The 21,412-nt window shown below is 37.0% G+C and overlaps 5 protein-coding genes across 5 annotated transcripts; 2 read left to right on the top strand and 3 right to left on the bottom strand.

The window, feature by feature from the left end:
• Positions 1-219: 219 nt before the first annotated feature.
• LOC108982539 (IST1 homolog) lies at positions 220-4,972 on the bottom strand. The gene is made up of 7 exons (XM_018953947.2): positions 4,752-4,972; positions 4,532-4,611; positions 4,073-4,205; positions 3,827-3,930; positions 2,029-2,200; positions 1,614-1,754; positions 220-1,521 (listed from the first exon to the last, which is right to left on the bottom strand). Exons 2-7 carry the CDS (start codon positions 4,579-4,581, stop codon positions 523-525), a joined length of 1,599 nt encoding a protein of 532 aa, XP_018809492.1. The 5' UTR covers positions 4,582-4,611; positions 4,752-4,972; the 3' UTR covers positions 220-522.
• Positions 4,973-7,935: 2,963 nt separating this feature from the next.
• On the bottom strand, positions 7,936-9,937 carry LOC108982543 (transcription termination factor MTERF4, chloroplastic). The gene has a single exon (XM_018953953.2). The coding sequence runs from the start codon at positions 9,700-9,702 to the stop codon at positions 8,170-8,172; it is 1,533 nt and encodes a 510-aa protein (XP_018809498.2). The 5' UTR covers positions 9,703-9,937; the 3' UTR covers positions 7,936-8,169.
• Positions 9,938-12,107: 2,170 nt separating this feature from the next.
• On the top strand, positions 12,108-13,320 carry LOC108982531 (protein EPIDERMAL PATTERNING FACTOR 2). The gene is made up of 3 exons (XM_018953934.2): positions 12,108-12,321; positions 12,461-12,525; positions 12,631-13,320. The coding sequence occupies exons 1-3, from the start codon at positions 12,222-12,224 to the stop codon at positions 12,820-12,822; spliced, it is 357 nt and encodes a 118-aa protein (XP_018809479.1). The 5' UTR covers positions 12,108-12,221; the 3' UTR covers positions 12,823-13,320.
• Positions 13,321-16,070: 2,750 nt separating this feature from the next.
• Positions 16,071-16,712, top strand: LOC108982530 (protein DMP7-like). The gene has a single exon (XM_018953933.2). It carries the CDS (start codon positions 16,071-16,073, stop codon positions 16,710-16,712), a length of 642 nt encoding a protein of 213 aa, XP_018809478.2.
• A 312-nt stretch (positions 16,713-17,024) lies between these two features.
• Positions 17,025-20,631, bottom strand: LOC108982542 (probable arabinosyltransferase ARAD1). Its single transcript, XM_018953952.2, is given in 4 exon segments — positions 17,025-17,637; positions 18,368-18,621; positions 19,898-20,495; positions 20,498-20,631. Coding segments are annotated over 4 exon segments (1,446 nt in total). The 5' UTR covers positions 20,540-20,631; the 3' UTR covers positions 17,025-17,085.
• Positions 20,632-21,412: the final 781 nt, after the last annotated feature.

Raw genomic sequence — 21,412 nt, 5'->3', positions numbered from 1 at the left:
TGCTCCAGAGTCAAAAGCTAACTGCAAAATGTAACTGTATAAAAGAATGGCAGTTGCTTCTCCCTTGTATGGCTAATCATGCTTCCTTTATTCAGTGTCATTTAACCAGCGAGTGACCTCCATTCTTGACTGCTTGGGCATGCCCAAAAACGAAAAAAACATCTAATTAACCCATTTGAGTCGGCCTTTACACATGAACAACCAGATGTCACTATGGCATGGCAATAAATGCTTGTTCACATAAACAAACAAAAGCAATACATGTTTGTACACTCAACAAACTGTAGCATCAGCCATCAAGGATGGCTTCTCAACTACAAAAGCAGAGTTTAATACTGTTGATGCTTCTCGTTCATGGATAAAGAGATTTGAAGCAAATTACACACTTCTAATACCTAATAACTGCACTTTTTACAATAAATAATAATAGAATGAAAACCATAAGCCAATATGTAACATTGACTTTCCAGCACGACGTTGCAACAAAGCTGAGCAAAGGCCTATAGGTAGATAAAATTCAACTTAGAGCTCATTGGAGAATCGGGAATTGTCTGTGGAAGAATGTGCAGCAGGATTCTGCGATGTAAACAAATTTGGGTATGAGAAGTATGGATCTTCATCCATTGAAGTCAATCTCTGGGGCTGGTGAGAAGCAAGTTCATTTCCACAACCCTGATCAATGGGAGGAGAGGAATCAAAATCCATTTTGGGCGTGCCAAATGCAGGAAGACTTGAGGCCTCTGTTCTCTGGCAGTCTTCAAGGTCTTGATTAGGTTCTGGAGAATCTATAACATCATCTGCATTGCCAACCAAGTTTCGATGATCAAAATGTGGATTTTCTTCGGTAGCTGACTGGTTAGCCACATCCTTGTAAAATGGATTCTCGGAGCTATTTTCAGGGAATTGATCACTATTTTTCCTAGTGAGCTCATTAATTCTGAGCTGTGCAAGACTAGCTGCAGAGCGAGCTGCAGCAGCTGCACGTTCAGCAGTTTCTACAGCAGCCCGAGCAGCAGTTACGACATCCTGCAAATCCACATTAGCCTCACTTTTTGATCTTGAGGGAGAGGTTTCTGATTTACTTGGTGCCGCAGAAAATGATGCAGAAGATAGCGATGAAGGAGAAATAAAAGGCACGAATTGTATATCTTGCACACCACCAACTGGAACACTAGGCTGTTCATTTTTTATAGCAGCAGATCTTTCTTGCACCATTTTCTCAGGTTCCAACTCTGGCTGCTCTGATGGATTTTCAATGACCCTAGAATGCTTTGATGACTCATGATCAATATTAGGGTGTGGAGCAGCTTGTAGAGATGAGACCATCACTGGAACTGAAGCAACATTTGCATTTGGCCATAGTGATTCTTTAGGAACTTCAGGAAGATCAAATGAATCAACGCCAGGATCAGAATCTGGCTGTTCTTTGTGGGGTTGTTCAGAGGCAGAAAACAATGTTTCATCATGTTTTTCTCTTGGAAGGGGCAATTTAGATTCTCTATCAAACTGTGTTGGACCATTCTGAGAAGAAAATAATACATGCAGGGCAGGGAGATAAATTAAAAATGGCTAGAAAACAGATAGAGCAAGGCACAGGGAAGTTTTTCACATACCAACAAATCATCCTGAGGTTTGAAAAACTCCACTTCAGAGGCTGTTGGATCCCAATCTAACCCATGCTCCTCAGCTATTTCTTTCAGAAGCTTTAATTTCTTTTCAGGTGAAGGAGCGCGAACTGATAAAAGTTCTATTAACTGCAGCATATTTCAGAGGAAATGTCATCAAAACATGGAGGAAATATTACTTATCCTAACAATTAAGTCACACTGAGGAAAAAGTGACTGGAAAAACAAAAAATAAAGTTACACCATGTGGCCAAAGGGCTGCGGATCATATGGCACTTCCCCCATCCTCAGGGATGGCGGGGGCCTTATGTTAGGGTTAAATTCCCTGACTACCTGGGGACCATGGATCCCATAAAAAGTGTCCTAGAAAAAATTCACACCATATAATAGAATCTCAAAAAACCTGGCGATTAACACCACAATCTGGCATGAGCTCTGTTGCAGCTGATACAAATTCCTTTCCATATTTGGACGCAAATAGCAATTGAACATGCAGCAACTCTTGTAGATCTGCACATCTTGGTGCTGCAAAGCACACACTGGATATTGCCTCCTTCAAATCAAGAGGACATTCCCTGGGAAACATTTAGGTTTTAAATAATCAGTAGGGTGATTCTCAAAAGTAACTAGAAAGCTTCTAATGACTATCACATCTCTAGTTTAAGGCCCAAGAAATTTTTTATCACTAAGGCTCACAAGAAATTAAATGCTAAATCTAAAACAGTGCAGCATGCATATAAGTATATAGACATTCATGGCATCAGCGGGACCAACTGGTTGGTATATTGTGAGGCATACAAAAATTGATGGCATGAGCTACTGTACAGCTCCAAGAAATACAAAGGCCACCAATGACCTTTTGCTCACAGATTATCATAAACTTAAATGCTGACTTAAACATTGAAGTGCCTGATGTAAATGGCATTATGACAACTAGAGGGAATATCGGGAAACACAGAAAAATCAACATGAACTACTGTAAAGCTCTATTACGACCAAAGATAGCTGAATGGGCCAATTGCAAGCTTCTTTAATCAGCATAACACAATAAGGGCTCGTTTGCATACTAAGGATATCTCATAATATCTGTGAATAGTAGTGAAATTGATTGTGAATAGTAGTGAAATAGTTTGAGTTAAGATATTTTATAAGGTTTTGGAAAAAGAGAGAAACATTTGAATAAAAATATTATAAAGTTAAAATATTGTTTGAATATAAATTTTTAATATTATTTTTGTTTGGAATTTTGGGAAAGTTGTATAGGATTTTGTGTTTTGCTTGAGAGTTCGAGAAAGTTGTAATGACTAGATAATGATTAAATGAAAAAGTTGAAGATTTGAAATTGAAAAGTGTTGTATTTGAGTGATGTTTGGAAAGGAAATATTTAAGAATACCTAAGAACAGTTATGTTCCCAAACGGGAAATCTGTAAATCTTCTCACAAACAATGGCATTGGTGAGCACGTTGTATACAACAATCCAGGCAGTGAAGAAACATTGAGTTATTCTTTTTCTGTCAGGGCTGGTTTGGATTCAGAGATGAGATGAGATGATTTTAAATGAAAGTTAAAAAAAATATTGTTAGAATATTATTATTGTTTTGGAATTTGAAAAAATTGAATTGAAATTTTAAAAAATGTATGAGAATTTGAGAAAATTGTAATGATGAGATGAGATGAGATGAAACACTTTCCGAATCCAAACGGAGCTATGGAGTGGCCATTCTTTAAACCCACAAGGTAACAACCACTAGTAAAGTCCCATTATGACCAAGGATAACTCTTTTCCATTTTGGGTCTAGAGAGTGTCACGCCATCACAAAGAATGGTAGTATTATATCCAAGCCATCTCTCCAAAGAACCCACTTAAGTCAGACCAGCACTGGTTGAGATTTAAGAGTTCACCGAACTTCCAAATATATAACTGAAGTTTCTTACTTCCACATTAATCAAACTTTCGAGCCACTTAGCAAAATACTTGTATTTCTCACTATAGCCCCACAAGTTGACTCTGACACTTTGTGATTAAATTCCTTTTATAGCCGGGCCACACTTTTTTTGCTAATTTAACAAAACAAGAATCAGAACGAGAGTCCCACATGCCAAAATGCACAAAAAAACATAGTACAAGACAAGTATAGTAATTAGATTTTTTTTTTTTTTTTTGAGTAAGTGTAGTAATTAGAATCATAAAAGTTTTAACCTTTGAGTTTCAATAATCGGAAGGCGGACAACAATAAGTTCACAGAACAGCTCAATGATCTCCTGAGCAGCCATCATATTCTCTTCCCTAACAATATGCTCGACCTGAAAGGGAAATCTCAACAACTCGTTACAACCTGTCATGCAAGCAACGGCCTCACTTTGTCCTTTCTAATTAGGGTAAGGGGTTCGCCAAAAAGGTAAAAAGTAGTAGCGAAAGATAGCTCAATTAATGAGAATATCATACCCGAATGCGAGCGGTGGCTTCTTGACCCGTCTCAAGAAGCTTGGCAATGTCTCGACGCATCTGCTTTATCTGAAGCTCTCTCCTATTCCTCAGCAGCTTTATCCGCGGAATCGTCAGTTTAAGCAGCGTTTTACTGTCACACACATATCAAAACATATACCAGGAATTACACTTTAATCTTCCAAACCCAGAAAACTACGAAAGATCCAATTTTTTAATCATTTAGGAAACATAGATGATTAAAACAGCCCGTAATCCCTCCGCTTGGTAGTCAAGAAAATAACAAACAAAGGAAACTCCAACTATACATGGCCCAATGGTTGTAAACGAAGTAAAGGTTTAAAAAAATGGTAGTCGAGTAGTACACCAAATGGGACCAAGCAAATCAATCTGAAATAAAAGAGAAAACTTCAAGGATTGAGAGAGAGAGAGAGAGAGAGAGAGAGAGAGAGAGAGAACCATTTGGCAGCTTTGAAGCCCTTGTTGAAGAAGGAATCGAGCATCGACATGATCCAATCCTTCGAGATCACAATCAGACCCTTTATTCCAAAAAACACAATACGGGGTTGAAAACGGAAACTGAATTATCGATATGAGAGGAAGACTATGGTAAACGAAAGAAAGGGAAAGGAATAGAGGCTTTAGAGAGGATGGGGGAAATAAGAGTGAGAAAATTAACCTGCTCCACTATAATACCAACGGTTTAGGCTTATGGACGAGACGAGTACTTCCAAGAAATAGAACCGAAGGCGTTTGCTTACGAGAGAAGGCAACAAAACAAAAACACGATCGATGTGAACACGCGGGACTCTTTCCCTTCTCTCTGCGGATTGCTCCGAGGTCTCAGTTTTGGTGGGGACAGAAAGGGAGCTTCTGGCGAAGCTGGCAAGGCCTAGGCTTGTGCCACAATTGGGCCTCGGTTTTGTTTTAAACTTAAAAAAAAAAAGGTTTTGCTATACACCGCACATCATATATGTTTTATTTATTTTTAATTTTAATTTTATTAAATTAATTAAATTTTTTTACCCATCATTTATATATTATATATTTATTAAGAAAAAAAATAAACTAAGTATGTAATATAAATATGCTGAATAAATTTTTTTTTCGTATATACTATTACACATGAAATTTTTTTTTTTGAAGTGTAGGTATGTACTTATATTTTTACTAACAATTTTACTTACAAAACTCATTTTATTAATTTTCTTTTGAAATTTCAATTTTAAATTTTAAATTTCATAATTTTTAGAATAAGTTTTTTTTTTAAGTACATTTAGCATTTTTTTATATGTTAAAAATAGTTTGAACTTGTTTATATTATGCTGGAATACAATTTGTTTAACAATTGAGTCGCAATATAAATCCAAAATCGTGATGGCATAAAAGATTGATAAATGAATATTTGCAATTTTAGAATGCACAAGTCTTACGTAATAATTTTGAAAAAAATTAGATAAATTGTATGAAAAAATCATTTTCTAATGATGAAGGTGACTTTTTTCAAAAGAAGTGCGCAAAACTTGCATGTTCTATCTAATATTACTCTAAAAGATTACATCATTACATCGTTACATCAATACCATGTGACTCTTGAATTATGAACAATGAAGCTGGCATGAGTAATATACTCGTGTTTTGTTCTTTATTTTTTTTATCTTCTTTCTCACTATCAATGAACGATCCTTGTAGAAAGTACGTGATTTTACGAGGCAGCTTATCAAAAGTTAGTTTTATTCGGCCTGGATAATGTAATTTTGAGTTTGATGAAATAGCATAGTTTAACGATAATTGAACACCTGTTCTTCACAGAACCATCAGAATCAATACATCCGAGGAATTGTTGTCTTTACTTCTGTTAAGATGTTAAACTTCCGGTACTAGCAGATTGCCTGGTTTGAATAGAGATATGCTTTCATTTTATCTCAATATCTAAACACCACAAACACAAACACAAACACTTTTCAAGAAAAAGTCTAGACAGCTATTATGCCAAAAAATGGAGATAGGGTTTTGTGGAGATTAACTAGCCTGATATGACTTATCAAAAAAAGAACTAGCCTGATATGAAATCAGCAAACCAACTGCACAATTTGCCCAACCAAACTTAGGAAGATCAATCTGCTACCTCTCTCACAGCCACCACTACAGAACTCAAACATCCCAGAATCACTATGAGCAGTAGCTAAATCTGCAGCACCGCTAAATACCAGCAGTCCACCATAAGCCAGACAAGCCAACATATCCATACACCAGACAGCTAACACCATGGACAGGACAAGCCAACGTCTCCATACCAAATAGCCAACAAGCCAGCCAAGCAACCATATCCATTCCAATGCAGATGACACAGCACCAGCCACACCATCCATAATCAAGAAACGCAAAACAACCAACATATCCGCACCACTGCAGCAGCCAAGAAAATACACACCAAACCAAAGCATAGAACTGAGTAGCAGAGAAAGCATAGAAATACAGGTACCAACCAAACATAGCCAACGGACACCTACAGGTACATACAGCCCAGCAGCCATGACCATACAGCAGCAGCAGCAGCAATGGAGTTTTCAATTGCCGCTCCTCTGCCCTCAAAAACTGCTTCTGAGAATCCCCACTTTCGGATGGGGCAACAGTTTCCGAGTGGCTGGAGCCTGGACGCCATGCAAAAAATCAACTCAGGATATAATATGGAAGCTAATCTCCATCAATAGATGAATCAACTTCCTAGCATCCCCACCATAAAAACCCCACATTTATTTTCTTCCATAAAGGAATACACTATGGCAGCCAGCTTTTGCTTCACAATAGTGCGGTGAAAAGAGTAACCCGTTACCCCACATAAGGGCTTGTTTGGATTCGCAAGTCATCTCAGCTCATCTCAACTCATCTCAACTCATCTCATTACTATTCATTACTATTCAGCAACTTTAACTCACAAATCTCATTACTATTCACAACTCATTTCATTACTATTCATAATCCATCTTAACTCATCTCAGCTCATCTCAAATCATCTTCGAATCCAAACATCTCCAAGTCTCTACCTTCGCTTGGTCAGTGGCAAATTGCACCCATCCCCTAAGATGCACCAGATTCGATGGGCAAAAGGGCATAGGAAAATAAGTGGGTCAGGTCATCCTCACTAGCCCCACAAAGCATGCACTTTACCACATTACCCATGTACCTAGTCTACCTCTGATGGCAATCCGAAGGACAAAAAAGCACGGCAGGTAACCATTTTCCTAAAACTGTACAAGCTCGTGCCACTTCACTACCAGACCTCTAATTCAAGTAACTTCAAGTGCACTCTTTTTTTTTTTTTTTTGATCGGTATACTTCAAGTGCACTCCTAACAGAGAAGGTACCTTTGGAGTCCATTATATAGCTTTGGCCCTGCTTTTTGGATCTTGCAGCAAGGGAAAATGAAAAAGACGAAACAGAACTCAGGCAAACTCCTATTGTATATACATTCCATCAGAATATGCCTCGGTCCATAGGCAATAGCATCAGAAAAATGTGCATCCTACTTTTAAGCACCCACAATCTAACTGCTTGAAACTGATTGTAATAAAAAGCAGCCGAGACCCGTTTTCCAAAACCACTTAACACAGTGGAAGGAGCAGAAGATCAAACTCTGATTTCCTTGTCTAGGAAACAGAAAACCAAGCTTTCCAAAAAACATAACGAGCACATCTTTCAATTTCAAGTACACAAAGAAAATGGAGGTAACCGAACAAAAGGACAAGAAAAAGGTACAGCTTTCCTCGCAACTTGAAGCTTGCAACTAAGATCACCACAGCTTAAACTTCATTAATAACAAATTCTATAGATCTCCAATACCATTAAGTTGAAGCAAAATGGAGAGAGGAATTGGATAATTGAATTGATATATCAATTAACAGTGAAATTAGTTACCGGGTCTTGTATGTCACCGCATCGAGCAATCCTTAGAACTAAATAATATCCCTAACTGTAAGTATACATGGTGAATACAGAGATGAACGCCAAGAAGTATACTAAAGCAAAAAGAAAGCCATAAACAGAATTCAATCTCCCTGAAAACCGAAGTCATCTGAATTTGATTCATTGATTTATCAAAGAGAAACAGTGCGTCTGTAAAGAACTTCATCATCACTCTCATCATCCTCATCTGACACAATCTCATTGCCAGGTAGCTCTAACTTCCCACCCATACAAAATGTTGGGCCTATACTCTCTGTTTCAATATAATTACCCTGCAATCTTTCTTCAAATCTCAGGTCACTACAGTTGAGAAGCCAATTCAAGGAAGACCTGATCCCCCTGCTTTTTAATCTCTGGTACCTGGGTTTAATCCTGGACTCCAAGCTATAAGTAAAATATTCCGGGAATTCCACAAGTTCTTTTAAAGGTCTCCCCATCTCAGTCTTAAAAAAGTAGTAACTATTCTTCAATAGCTCAACTCGCAAGGCAACCAATTGGGGACATTTGACAACCATCTTAGCAACATCCTCAGATGGTATCCCCCGCCCCAAGAGGAACTCAACAGGTTTCATAATCACATTTTGATTAAGGCTAACTATCTGTGGCATTTTCTCTATCACTTGTGAAAACCCTTCGGGATCAATTTTGAGCTTCAAATTGAAAAAGTACTGCTGCACAGACAACTTAGCTTTCAGAGGCAGCCCAATAATTTGTGTGTATTGAGCAATAATGAAAGGAAGCGCTTCCCTTCTAATCCCAAAACTAAGCAAACATTCCACATTTGGTTTCACAGTCTCTTCAAGATCATAACCAAGTATATAAGCCCGCTTTTCCAACATCCTAGCCAAAATCTTCTTGGGTAAGCCCAATGAAACCAGATAATCCACGAGCGGTTTGATCATAGTCCCAACTCTCATCCCCAAAAAGTAAGGATACTGGGTAACCATCGGACCAATATCTCTAGGACATACACCAATACTAACAAGATAAGCAACCGAAGTACTCATTGTCCCCTCAAGCTTAAACCCAAGAAGCTCAGGATACTTCTGCAACACATACCCAATATCCTGCTTCTCCACATCAACGCCACGAAGGAACTTAACAACCGGCGCAAGCTCGACGACCACGCTAGCGTGCAACACTTGAGGGTAATTCTTCACAAACTCGCCCATCTTCGACCTCTGAATCCCGATTTTCTCCAAGTAACCCAAAACAGGTATCATATTCTTGCGCACACTACATCCTATCATTAACGGGTACTCGTTAATATCATCAATGGTCAAGCCTAGCTTCTGTAGGAACTCGACGCGCTCCCTCATGACCTCGACTGTCGAGGGCAGCTCCAGGTGTTCCAGTTCCTCAGGGACTATGCCTAAAGTCTTCAAGAAATCGCATACGATTACCCGGGAAACAAGCTTTTCTCTCCGGCCCTGTACGACACCCCAGGTGACCGTAGGCATCTCGTACTCGGGGAATTTGGAGGACGACTGGGTCGAAACTGTGACAAACTGCAAAACCCTTAAAGGGTTTAGGTTTTGGGGTTGCGGGGGACATTGGTTTTGATGGGGTTGGGTTGAGATTGGGGTTTGAGTGAGATTGTGAGGGATCTGTGCAGGGTTTAGGAAGGCTTTGATGGATTTTGTTCTTCGAATGAGTGAGGTCATTGCAAAGAGAGATTGGAGTCGGTGAAAGGAAAATGGAAAGTGCGTGTATGATTGGTATCAAGGAAGCTGAATTCAGAAAATGGGATATTATAGACTTGCGTGGTTGAGAACAAAGGTATGGTTTTGGCTTCCCAGAATTACGAGGAAGGAAGGGGGCGTCTAGAGCTTCGAGGCAGTGAGCGAAAAGACAGCAGGGGACAGGGAGGCGGCAACAGAGGGAGAGGTAGGGCTCCAATCCAGCGGGCCGGCAGAGTGTCTAGTGTTAAAAGCTCGCTACTTTAATTCAATGTTTATTACAAAAAACAATTGATTAATTATTTGATCAATTTTTTTAATAACAAATTTGAAAGTTATGAATAATGCAATATTAATAAAATAAAATTAGAATTAAAGTGTAATATATATATATATATATATATATTTTTTATGGAAATAGTATGATTCATTAGACATTGTTGATTATATATTCGTGATTAAACAGAATATCGCAAATATAGACAAGATATATAATTTTTCTCTGTTAATTTATATATAAAAAAAAACTGTAAATAAAGTAAGAATATTATGTGTTTATAAATACAAACGATATGTTTAATAATAGTTGATTTATTGAAACTTTATATATTTTCATGAATTGGTAATAATCAAGTTATGATTATGTAAGGAGAAAATACACATGATTTCCTCAAACTACTCTCTAAACTGTTAATTTTAACAATCATCTATCCTAAACTAATACAAAATTACAATTATTCTCTCTTTTTTTTTTTCCTTTAAAATTTTAAATTATCTCAAACAATTTTCAAGAGGAGAATGTATTGGACAGGGGATCCATTGGTTCAGAGGCTAAGCTAGGCTCAAAGCAGGTTGATAAGCTATTCTATTGGGACGAAAATGCAGCTTATTTTTTTAAGAAAAATTCTTCTCATCGGCTACTGTTTATCATTCCACACCCAACACCAAAATACTCATACATCTTATAAAAAATAACTCAACGTCCTGTAAAAAGTTATAGGTGTGGAGTGTATAACGTGAACAGTAACTGATTTGCTGCAAAACTCTTATTCTTTCAATTATTTTATAATTCTGTTTTATAGAAATGTAATTTATTTAAAAACGAAGTTGTAAAAGGAGCTATATTTCTATCATTTTAAAAAAAAAATAATTATGCCAATAAGAGTATTGAGAAATGAGAGAATGACCACTTTGTGAAATCAATGTTTTTTCTTTTAGATTAAAGATGCACCATACGTTGAACTCGAAGTCGAAGTCGAAGGTGTCTGCTTGCTCTAATTTCTGTGGCTTAAGTATTGCTCATTTCTGTTTGTGGAAACCGTGCAAAGGCCCGTTCTCCTTGAACATGCTTCAGGCTGATCTATTGTTGATCATGTAAAAGCGAATTTGAGGCCAAAAATTAGTTTGGTTAAAGTGATTTTGGTAGAAGAAAAAGGGGCCCGAAAATGGCTTTCTCAGCCAGAAGAAGAAGAAGAAGAAGATATATACATGGGCGAAACAGGAAACAGACGAACCACCCCAATAAATATGCAGAAGTGGAACCATAATACCCTTCATCCGCATAGAAAAAAGAATGGAATGAACAAAGTTTATTTAAGCTTCATTTAAGCCAAAGACCTGAACTTCACGTTAATGGCAGAGCCCTTCTTCAATTCCCCTTTGGACAGTTCATATCTCTCGTATTATAGTACTTATCTGCATATACACGTGAACTTCCTCCTGTCTTCTTCCCCGCTTATTTTGTCATTTTCCCCACCATTCATCTGTGTGTTCAGTTCCATTCCTCAACAGTCATTAAATCTAGACCCATCTGACCCAGTGGATCAATGAATAGGTGATCCGGCACCTGCACCGAAGTTTTGATAATTATACTCTGCAACCTCTATTTATGTAACTATTTATGACCAAATAACGTAGGGAGTTTGAATATTCGAGCTAGTTCCTTCCTATAGGGGTTTGCTCAAGTAGTAAATGCCTTAGTCTTGTTAATTAGAGTTCTCAACTTGATCCGTCTAATTACCTGTGCACTAATGTTTTGAAATGAATCATAATATGCTTTTGTCCCAGAACACTGAAACTGCATGATATTGCTTCTTACTATCTTAACTTGCTGGCCTCTATTACATTTCAAAGCCTAGCTTAGGAATCTACTTCGAAATTTGAGGTTGCAAAACATGAGGTTCCAAACCTTTCTGTACTCATATCCATGCCTTCACTCATGTAAAGCTTTAATGATCTTGGGTTTCTTTTCTGGCGACTGAACAAAACATGTGAAACTTTCAAAAGATGGCCGTGGATCATGTGAAGTGCCCCTGGCATGTACCTCTTTCTACATTTAAAACCTTCTTCCTTTCCTTCTTTATATATTGTTATCCAGTTCCTCATTGAAGACTCCCCAGGCGCTTCTCATGGTTTTTCATTAGCTCCGAGCATTTCCCTCTGGAATGAAACATCCCTTGAGCTAGCTTTCTTCAGATTCAGTGTATTTGCTAGGACATAGAAACATGAAGAACTTGTCTCTCGGAGCCCACACTTCTTTCCTATTTTTATCTTTCTTCCTGATACTTATAACTAGTAGTACAAGCCTTCGAGTGACTAATCGTTGTAAGTGCATCTCCCTCCTTTACTCTTCGAAAAGAAAACTGTCATCATTAATCAAGCATTATTCTCAAATGTATATTACAGCTATGTCAGTTTAATCCTAATGTTGCTAATTTTTTTCATCATTTTCACTTTCTGCTAGATTTTTCAGTCAGTTTCAACGAAGAGGCCACCAACTTTGGAGATCAAGGTCACATCTCCCCCAAGGTAAACTGCTCTTCATAACTGCATATATGTACAGTTTCTAAGAAGAAAATACTGCACAGCACAATATATTCCTGAGGATATAAACAATGAGATTGATATGTGTAGGAAGATGCAAAAGAAGAACATGGGATGGAACTATACCCAACAGGTTCAAGCTTGCCGGACTGTTCTCATGCCTGTGGACCATGCTTTCCATGCAAGAGGGTGATGGTTAGCTTCAAGTGCTCCACAGAGTCATGCCCCATTGTTTACAGATGCATGTGTAAAGGAAAATTCTACCATGTTCCTTCCAATTGATTCAATACAAACTCAACATGCAACGAAAGGGATGGTTTTGATTTTTCATTAAGATCTGAGTACTGAGTATGCCTGCCAAATTTTTGCATGGGTGCGGATTTTAGGTAGTACTGTTTGTTAGCTTGTATCAGTTGTGTGGACCCTGGTTTTACAAAACCATGATTCATCATTCCACATATCCTACTTAAGCAAGTACTCTCTCTCTCTCTAGTTTTTTGGGTAGATAGGCATATGGTCTTCTCCATGCCATTAACTCATTTATAAGCAAAAAGAGGTAGCAGTAGGGTAAAAGATTGCAGGCAAAAAAGATTGTAAATAGCACAATGAGTTTTTGGTAGTTAGAAGGACTAGCTTTTGATTATCTTGTTCGGATAAATTGATTTTGCTGTCTGTTTCTGTTGTTCTCTGCAATCTTAATTTTTGCTTGTGCACGTTTGGGAAATTGCCAATATAATTTCTTAATATCAAGATGAACCATCTCTTATTTTTCCTGAAAAATGTAATTCAATTGATGGCAAAAGTATTTATTAAAAAAAAATTATATATAATATGTAGAGATGCATGCAAGAAGAGTTCTGGTGCAAGTAAATGAGCTAGAGGTGTAAATGGTACTATTTTGATTATGGTGCATATCAAAAGATATTTATAGATTAAAAAAAGATATTTGTAATTGTGAATTGTGCGATTATCGCGTAATCGTTTTGAAAAAAATAAAAAAAATATAATATAAATATAAAAAAAATTAATTTTTTAACAATAAATTCTATTTTTTTTTAAATGATTATGTGATGTTTACAAATTTTATAATTAAATATAAAATTACTCATATAAATTTAATCTAAAATAAAAAGAAAAATTATGTCAATTCAATAAGAGAGAGCTTACTTTACTGTAACAATTAATAAGATATTCCAACAAAAAGGAATTCTTCATTTCCCACCATATTCAATCCTCCTGTACTTGGTTTAAAGCATTTACTTCAGCACTTATGGCAAGTGACAGATGGCATCCTCCACCGACGGGTAGATATTCAATTAGTAAAAATTTATGAAAATTTCTAGACGCAGTCCCAGTTGGGCCTGTGTGCGCACGAAGTGAAACGCTTCGTTTCATTAAAGTAAAAAATGCATAGAAGTAAAAACCCGTCGTTTAACTTGGCTACTGTTTTAATTATTCAAGCTCCTTCTCCCGAGTCAAATCGCACCCCTCTTCACCCTGATATCTCAAGAGGAAGAATCCCATGAATATTATCTATAGAAAAGATTGAAATGATTCTTTTACGGATGAACAATCAAAATTTGTCTCGTTGGAGACTAAAATTTCAGAAAGAAATTCAACTGGATCCATCTTTAAAATGATCTGTTTTTAAGATCTGTATTTAGAGGATGAGATCTATTTTCAGAGCACTTTTACAAATGAACAATCAAAATTTTTCTCGCAGAGTGGTTTGGATTCAGAGATGAGTTGAGATGGATTGAGATGGTTTGTAAACAGTAGAATAAAAGTTGAATTATTTATTATTTTTGTGTAGAAATTTCGAAAAATTATTTTGAAATTTAAAAAAATTAAATTGTTTATTATATTTTATGTGAGAATTTGATAAAGTTATAATGATGAGATGAGTTGAGGTGGATTAAGATGAGTTACGAATATAAAAAATTTCGAAAAGAAATTCAACTAGATCCATCTTTGAAGTGGTCTGTTTTTAAGCATCTGTTCTTGGAGGAAGAGATCTATTTTAATGCACTCAAATGCTTTGAATAAGACTATACATGCCGACGGTGGTGAAGGAGATGCAGAGGAACTCAAACGGTAGAGATCTATTTTCAAACACTTAAACGCAAGACCACTTTACTTTGAATTGACGTGTCTGGCCCGTGTTTTGAGAAGAGATATAAGAATGAAAGTGCAGAGTTATGTCACATTGCTTGAGGGGGAAGATAAAGTGGAGAGTATTTTTGACATTTGACTAAAATTATAGAGAAAATGACATAAGTATCCATTTCGTGCGCACACAAGCCCCCAATGGGAACTATACGGTAACACAACTCAAAATTTATAATACTTTACTTAAAATAAATAAATTTATTAGAGAAATGATTTGTATAAATTCTAAATAGATAAATTTTATATAAGTCCTTATAAAAAAATAGATCTTACTTTAAAAAAATATAAAAAAATTATCATTTATTAAAAGAACCCATTATTTTATAAAAAATTTGTATAAAACTTATTGCTTGTATCTAACATTAACTAATTTATAATATTTCTTTTCTTTTCTGTACTAAAAAAAACAAAATGCTTTCTTACATATTTCGTGGCATTGGCTGCAGGTCTAGCTGCTTTTATGAGTGTCCTGTTAGGATTCTCCAGAATTTTGTCTTTTTGGAATGCAATTATTTCTTTCAACATTACAATCCTAGTTGTCGTCTAAGGTTTTTTTTTTTTTTTTTTTTTTTTTAGGAAAAAAATCCAATGGGTATAACATGATATCATCATGGTTGACGTGTCAGATTAGAAAAAACAAAAATTCAAGATTTTTAAAATTTTTTTACTTGTTATTCGTAAAAATAAATTTATAAATTAATATAAATTCATGTAATACATTATATTTATGTTACAATAAAAATAATTTTATAATATAACGTCATATCAAATCACCTCAATTCATAAATTTGCTTACGTGAAATTCTTTCTTTTTAACTAATCTAAAAGAGAGTTTGGATGTTGAAGTGAGTTGAGTTGAGTTGAGTTGAGTTGAGATGATAAAATATTGTTAGAATATTATTTTTTAATATTATTATTATTTTAGGATTTGAAAAAGTTGAATTGTTTATTATATTTTTTGTTGAAATTTAAAAAAGTTGTAATTGTTTATTATATTTTTTGTTGGAATTTAAAAAAGTTGTAATGATAAATTGAGATGAGTTGAGATAGGTTGATGATCCAAACTCACCCTAAGTCATGTTTAGTTTGAGGAGCCAACTCCGCCTATATAAGATTTGGAATGTTTGTCGGGCGAGAAGATATGAAAGACATTCCTTCTCTTTTCAATTTGAATGGCAAAGCATAAAACCTTCCCTTAAACCAAAGGCAAAAGCAAGAGCCAAAAAAGCGTAGGGACAGGATAGCTTGTCCCCCTAACCAGAACAAAGAATCTCCCAACTCTTCCATGCTAAGATGCTACTATAAACTTTCCTCCTTTAGCCATGACTCTGCATAGCATAGCATAGCCTCCCTCCTCCAAGATGGACGACACCTCCATCCGCCTAGACTTAATTGAAAGCCATGAAAGCGAAGATGATTATTTCTACCTAAAGGATGATGGGGCCGATGAACAACATTGCATATCTGTTATCAACGCAATCCTAAGTGGCACTGCACGTCTAAACGTTCTCTTACCCACAGCCACCATCCTTGCCTTCACCATTCTAACTCCTCTCTTGACCAATGATGGTGAATGCACGAGCTTGAACCGCTGGCTAATGTGCAGCTTCTTGGCCCTTTCAGCAGCCTCTTGCATTTTCTTTTCATTCACAGACAGCTTTCGGACGGCCACCGGTAGGTTGTACTATGGGGTGGCAACATTTAAAGGGATATGGACTTTCAATGGGGGCCGGAAGAAACCACTTGTTCCATCTGATTATAGACTGAGATTGGCTGATCTCTTCCACGCCTCACTTTCATTAACTGCATTTCTTACCTTTGCGGCGCTACACGGTGATGTGGTGCTATGCTATTATCCAGAAATGCCCAGGAAAGTGACCAACACCGTTCCTCTTGTTGTTGGCTTTGTGATAAGTGTCTTCTTTGTAGTTTTTCCTTCCAAGAGAAGGGGTATTGGGTATCCTTTCTTGCTGCAGAGAGACGCTCTGTACTCGAGAAGTTGAGAAACAATCTGTTTTCTGTATGCATAATTTTCACAAATAATGTGTCTCAAAATCATCTAAGAACAGGTAGATTCCGGGAAGGCAGAGTGAACAAGACTTCCATTCATATCGAAATGGTCAACCCAGATATTACCGAATTATAAAAGATAGAAACTCTTAGGAAAGAAGAACATCAGCAAGTTCTTTAGTATCATAACAGTTTTCTTTTGGGTGCCATGATTTAGTATCACAACATTCAACGAAAATGGAAGAGGTTAGAAATAGTAATCGCTTGAATATTGGAATGATGTTATCACGACAGAAGCAACAGAATAAAGCAAAAAATATTATTATTTTGCTAAGTCAGAATAAACAAAAAATTATAACTGTCATTTCAAGTACAATGGCAACGAAGTGGTATTGATGCACCTGGTGGTTTTCTATTCTCTCTAACAATGGCTTCCTTAATCATGGGCAATTTCTGGTGAACCTTCTGCCATATGTGATTCACAGCACCATCCGCAGGAATCGGTCCAATACCACCTGGATACCCATTGTCATACTTAAAAATTGGCTGAATGCGAGACATATTTTGTCGATATTTGTCCTTCTGCTCTTTGGAAAGGCTTCGGAGATAACCCACTAGCCAATTCGGCCTTAATGCATCATTTACCGCCACAAAAACTGAAAACTCTGAATAATCTACCATACCTTCAAATGGGAGCTCAATGTTATCACTGACAATAACAGGAATACAGAGACTTTGAATGGCATCAAATAGTCGGCATGAAGTGGGGGTGTCCCCAGCTGGGTGCAAGCAGAACTCTGATGTTCTCATCCCTTTAATTGACTGCTCCCTCCCAGTGGCATTTGGGAAGCCTTCTTCCATGATAACGCCAGGCTCATTAACCAACAAGTCCCACAATTTCTCTCGAACTACACCGCCCTGTTAACGGAACAAGATAATTTAAGTTACATGCACAGCTGGGAATTCAGGATTATTTATAATTCAAAAACATAGCAGATCTGGAGAACCATTTGTAACAATATTGTATGTAAGTACCCATTATCTTATATGACACAGTAAAAATGATCCAAAGAGATAAATGAGTACTTTTATCTAGATATAAAGTCAGAATAAAAAATTCTCATCAAATATATGCACAGTCACCTGTGGGAAATTTAACATGCCTTCACACCATGTGCTGTGTTTCATAAAATACTTAAAAATCAACAAATGAAAATAAAGTGATCGCATCCATGATTAGAAGAGATGCCATAACCGTCTACATTGAAATGTCCCAAGCAAAATAGAAACTTTATTAACGAAGAGCTACGGGTGCACGACAAATCAGGCAAGACCACAAGGTGCAGCACTGTTATATTTTTACCACAGAGAGAGAGAGAGAGAGAGAGTTGTCAGTAGAGAAAGGAATGACCCACAACTAATTTATATCTGATGAAAGATCGTTAAAGGCAGGAGGGATTTATCTTCAACTGACAGTCCACCTGTTGAGTCAAATGTGGAGATTGAAAAAGGCTGTTTTGAAGTTCAGCTAAATGCAAAAAGTTGGATATCAAAGCAGAATAGAAAACCAACAACTATAGCATACTAATCTGCAATGAAAAATAAAGCCATGCCTAGTCCATGAAAGAGATTTAGATGTGTCACTGACCCGGTGCCTATGTTTAGCCCCTTTAAAATAAAGAAGCATTTGCCGTCTCTGGTCTTCTGACAAGTGTAATCTGGGTAGTAGATGCGTGTAAGGCACAATTACATCTTTGAGTAGCGAAACTTGGGTGTGTTGAATCATATCTGGTGAGCTACCATTGGATGATTTCGAGTCAAGCCGGTACCATCCACCAAAATCTACCACAAGGAGAATAGCTGGGGCTATCTCAGCTCTGACATGCCACATTGCAACTGGGTCTGCCAAAGAATGCTTCAAGTTTAACATAACCTGACAATCCAGAGACTAAATTATAAGCTGCTAAAACATACAATATTTTTTCTTCTTTCATTTCCTTCTCCCTCTCAGATAGTGTGATATGGCAAAAAATGCCATAAGGGAAACTCATGGACAGAACCCTTTACATGAAAGATTGTACTTAGTCCTACAGATTCTTTTGCCGGAATAATACTCATCATATTATAGGTGAACATCCATAGAAATAAAATATCAAATTTGATTATTTTCCTAAGTGGCACTTTGATGACCCAACAACAACAACGAGGCTTATAATTTGCAAGACTAAAAGCCTCAAAGTAAGTGGTTCAGAAAATCTCTTAGAAAGTGACTAAGCACCCATCAGATTCTGTCAGATTGTAGGAAACTCACACAGCACCCAGGATCCAACCCATGTACATGAATCAGAGAAATTTCATTCTTTTTCTATTGCAGGGCGGGACTCAAGTAGGCCACTAAGATATTTTAACAGGATGTATGGATGTGGCTCGCATATATAGAGGTAATAAGTTGCTGAAATAGTAATCACAAGCAATTATTGTTGTATTTATTAGGACTGGGTCAATCATCTGCTTAACATCAGTCTTGACATTCTATTTCAAATCTGGCACTCTTCTTATACTGAATGCCATCCAATCAACGATGCTGGATACAATTTTAGGCGTTTGGGATTCATATGGTCTTTTATTACGGCATAAAAGAAAAGATAAACACAGAGAGAGAGAGAGAGAGAGTTATTTAACTGTTACATACTTTGAGATTGGGTCATTACTCATTAACATAGAGATGAACAGAAAGGAGCATAAATATGCTCCACACCCCTATATATAGATCTTAGGAAAGCATGAACAGAATCAAAGTAAAAGGATTCAAATTTAGAATTGTCTATAAGAGGTCCTTGAGAAAAACAATAACTTCCCTCCACAGATTTTAATACAGTAATTGAAGCAAATTTTAAAAAAATTTCTACAAGGAAAGCAGCGTACTCCTAAATCATAAATTCATTTCGTTTCTTATTTTATTCCCATTTCTCGGTAACCCAACAGAGTATATTCAGAAACAAGTTCAACAATTTCACAAAACTCATTGAACATTAATAGAACACTGATAATTTACCCAAAGAATTTAATAACCATGAGGAGAGGTCGATTGTGAAAAGGAGAGGTCGATTGTGAAAAACGCTAACAATCAAAACTGCAATAGAACTGAAACGAACAAAAAAAAAAAAGAACAATGTACCAGTCAAAACAAAGACGTGGTCCCGCCCTCCGGAGCGCTTCCAAGCCGGAGTTTTCCTCACCAAATCCACAACCTCCCTCTGCCTCTCATAGTCCTCGTTTCTCACCTTCTTATTAAACTCTCCTTTCGCCGTTCCCAGCTGCAACTCCGCGCTCAAAGTTGCGAAGAAGGGCACGAAAACGACGTCCGCTTCGTCTACGTCGTAGACCCGCTGAGCAAAAGACCCGGTCCGCAAGTAATCCGGGGTCATGAGGTCCCCCAAGATCCAGTACTCGGCGCTGTACTGCTTGATCAATGGGTTCTCCGGATAGGGAGGGAATTTGAGGTTTTTGGGGAGGTGGGTAGAAGTGATCTGACGGTCGGAGTCGAAGGATATGCGAGCGTCGGGGACGGAGGAGGACCAGTACTTTTCAAGGAGGCCATAATTGAAGGATCTGGGGAGGTCGGCCACCAAGACTTTGATGGAATTGAGGGATTGTAGATGGGTTGTTCTGGGAATTAATTGGGTGTCGGGGCGAGAGAAGAGGAAGAAAAAGGTAAGGGAGAGAGTCGAGATGAGGGAGGTCAATGCGAGGAATAGAACGGGAACTGAGCATGGAAAAGAAAAATGGCGGTGGTGATGGTGCTGTTCTTGAGAGCCATGTTTGGGTGAACTTCGCATTTGTTGTTTTCTGCTCTATATGCGATCCTCGGCAGCTGTCTCAAGTGGATCAGAACTTTGCCTAAAACAAGTTTCAGGCTTTATTTGTATTAAAATTTCTGCTTAAGATGTTCTCTTAGAAAAAAAAAAAAAATTATGCCAAAATGAATTGTAATGGTTTTTCTTTTCCTTTTAACTTTGCACTCCCGGAATATAATTGCTTTTAATTAGTAATATAACACATGAATGCGTGCATGGTTTTTTCTTTTTATTTTTATGAGTAATATATTATCGTACGTTTTCCTAGTTTTCAAGTGGATCTTGGGTTCGCCTACATGAATATTTGATACCTAGCTAGCATTTAAAACAACATTAGAAATTTAAGATAATAAAAATAGGGCTGAGCATGACCAAGCCGGAGTCGGATTCAGCTTTTTTCCGACTAGGGTACGTTTGGGTAGTGAGAAGTGTTGAGAAGTATTGAGAATGTTTGTGAATAGTAATAAAAAAGTAATGAAAAAGTAATAATAAAATATTGAATAGTAGTAAAAAGTAGGTAAAAAGTAATGAATAGTAAAAAAGTATATAAAAAATAATAATAAAGTAAAGAATAGTAATGAGAGTACTTGATGTACTCTCACTTGCCAAACATACCCCGTCCAATATTGAACTAGTCCGACTTCACATCTGACAAGTGCAAGATCCAATCCGACTCCGTTAAAATGGAGTAGAGTCGGATCGGATGTCGGATTTGGAAAACAAAATTGGATCATACTGTTTTGGGGCTTTTTTTAGTAGACTCTATTTTAAACAAAATATGATCTAACCAGTTTTTTAACTCTATTTTTTGAGCTAATGTCTTGAAGTATTTGAAG

This window comes from Juglans regia, chromosome 15 (assembly GCF_001411555.2).
Source record: "Juglans regia cultivar Chandler chromosome 15, Walnut 2.0, whole genome shotgun sequence".
Taxonomy (NCBI): Eukaryota; Viridiplantae; Streptophyta; class Magnoliopsida; order Fagales; family Juglandaceae; genus Juglans; species Juglans regia.
The sequence above is the reverse complement of the archived record's forward strand: the minus strand, read 5'-3'. Positions and strand labels throughout refer to the sequence as shown.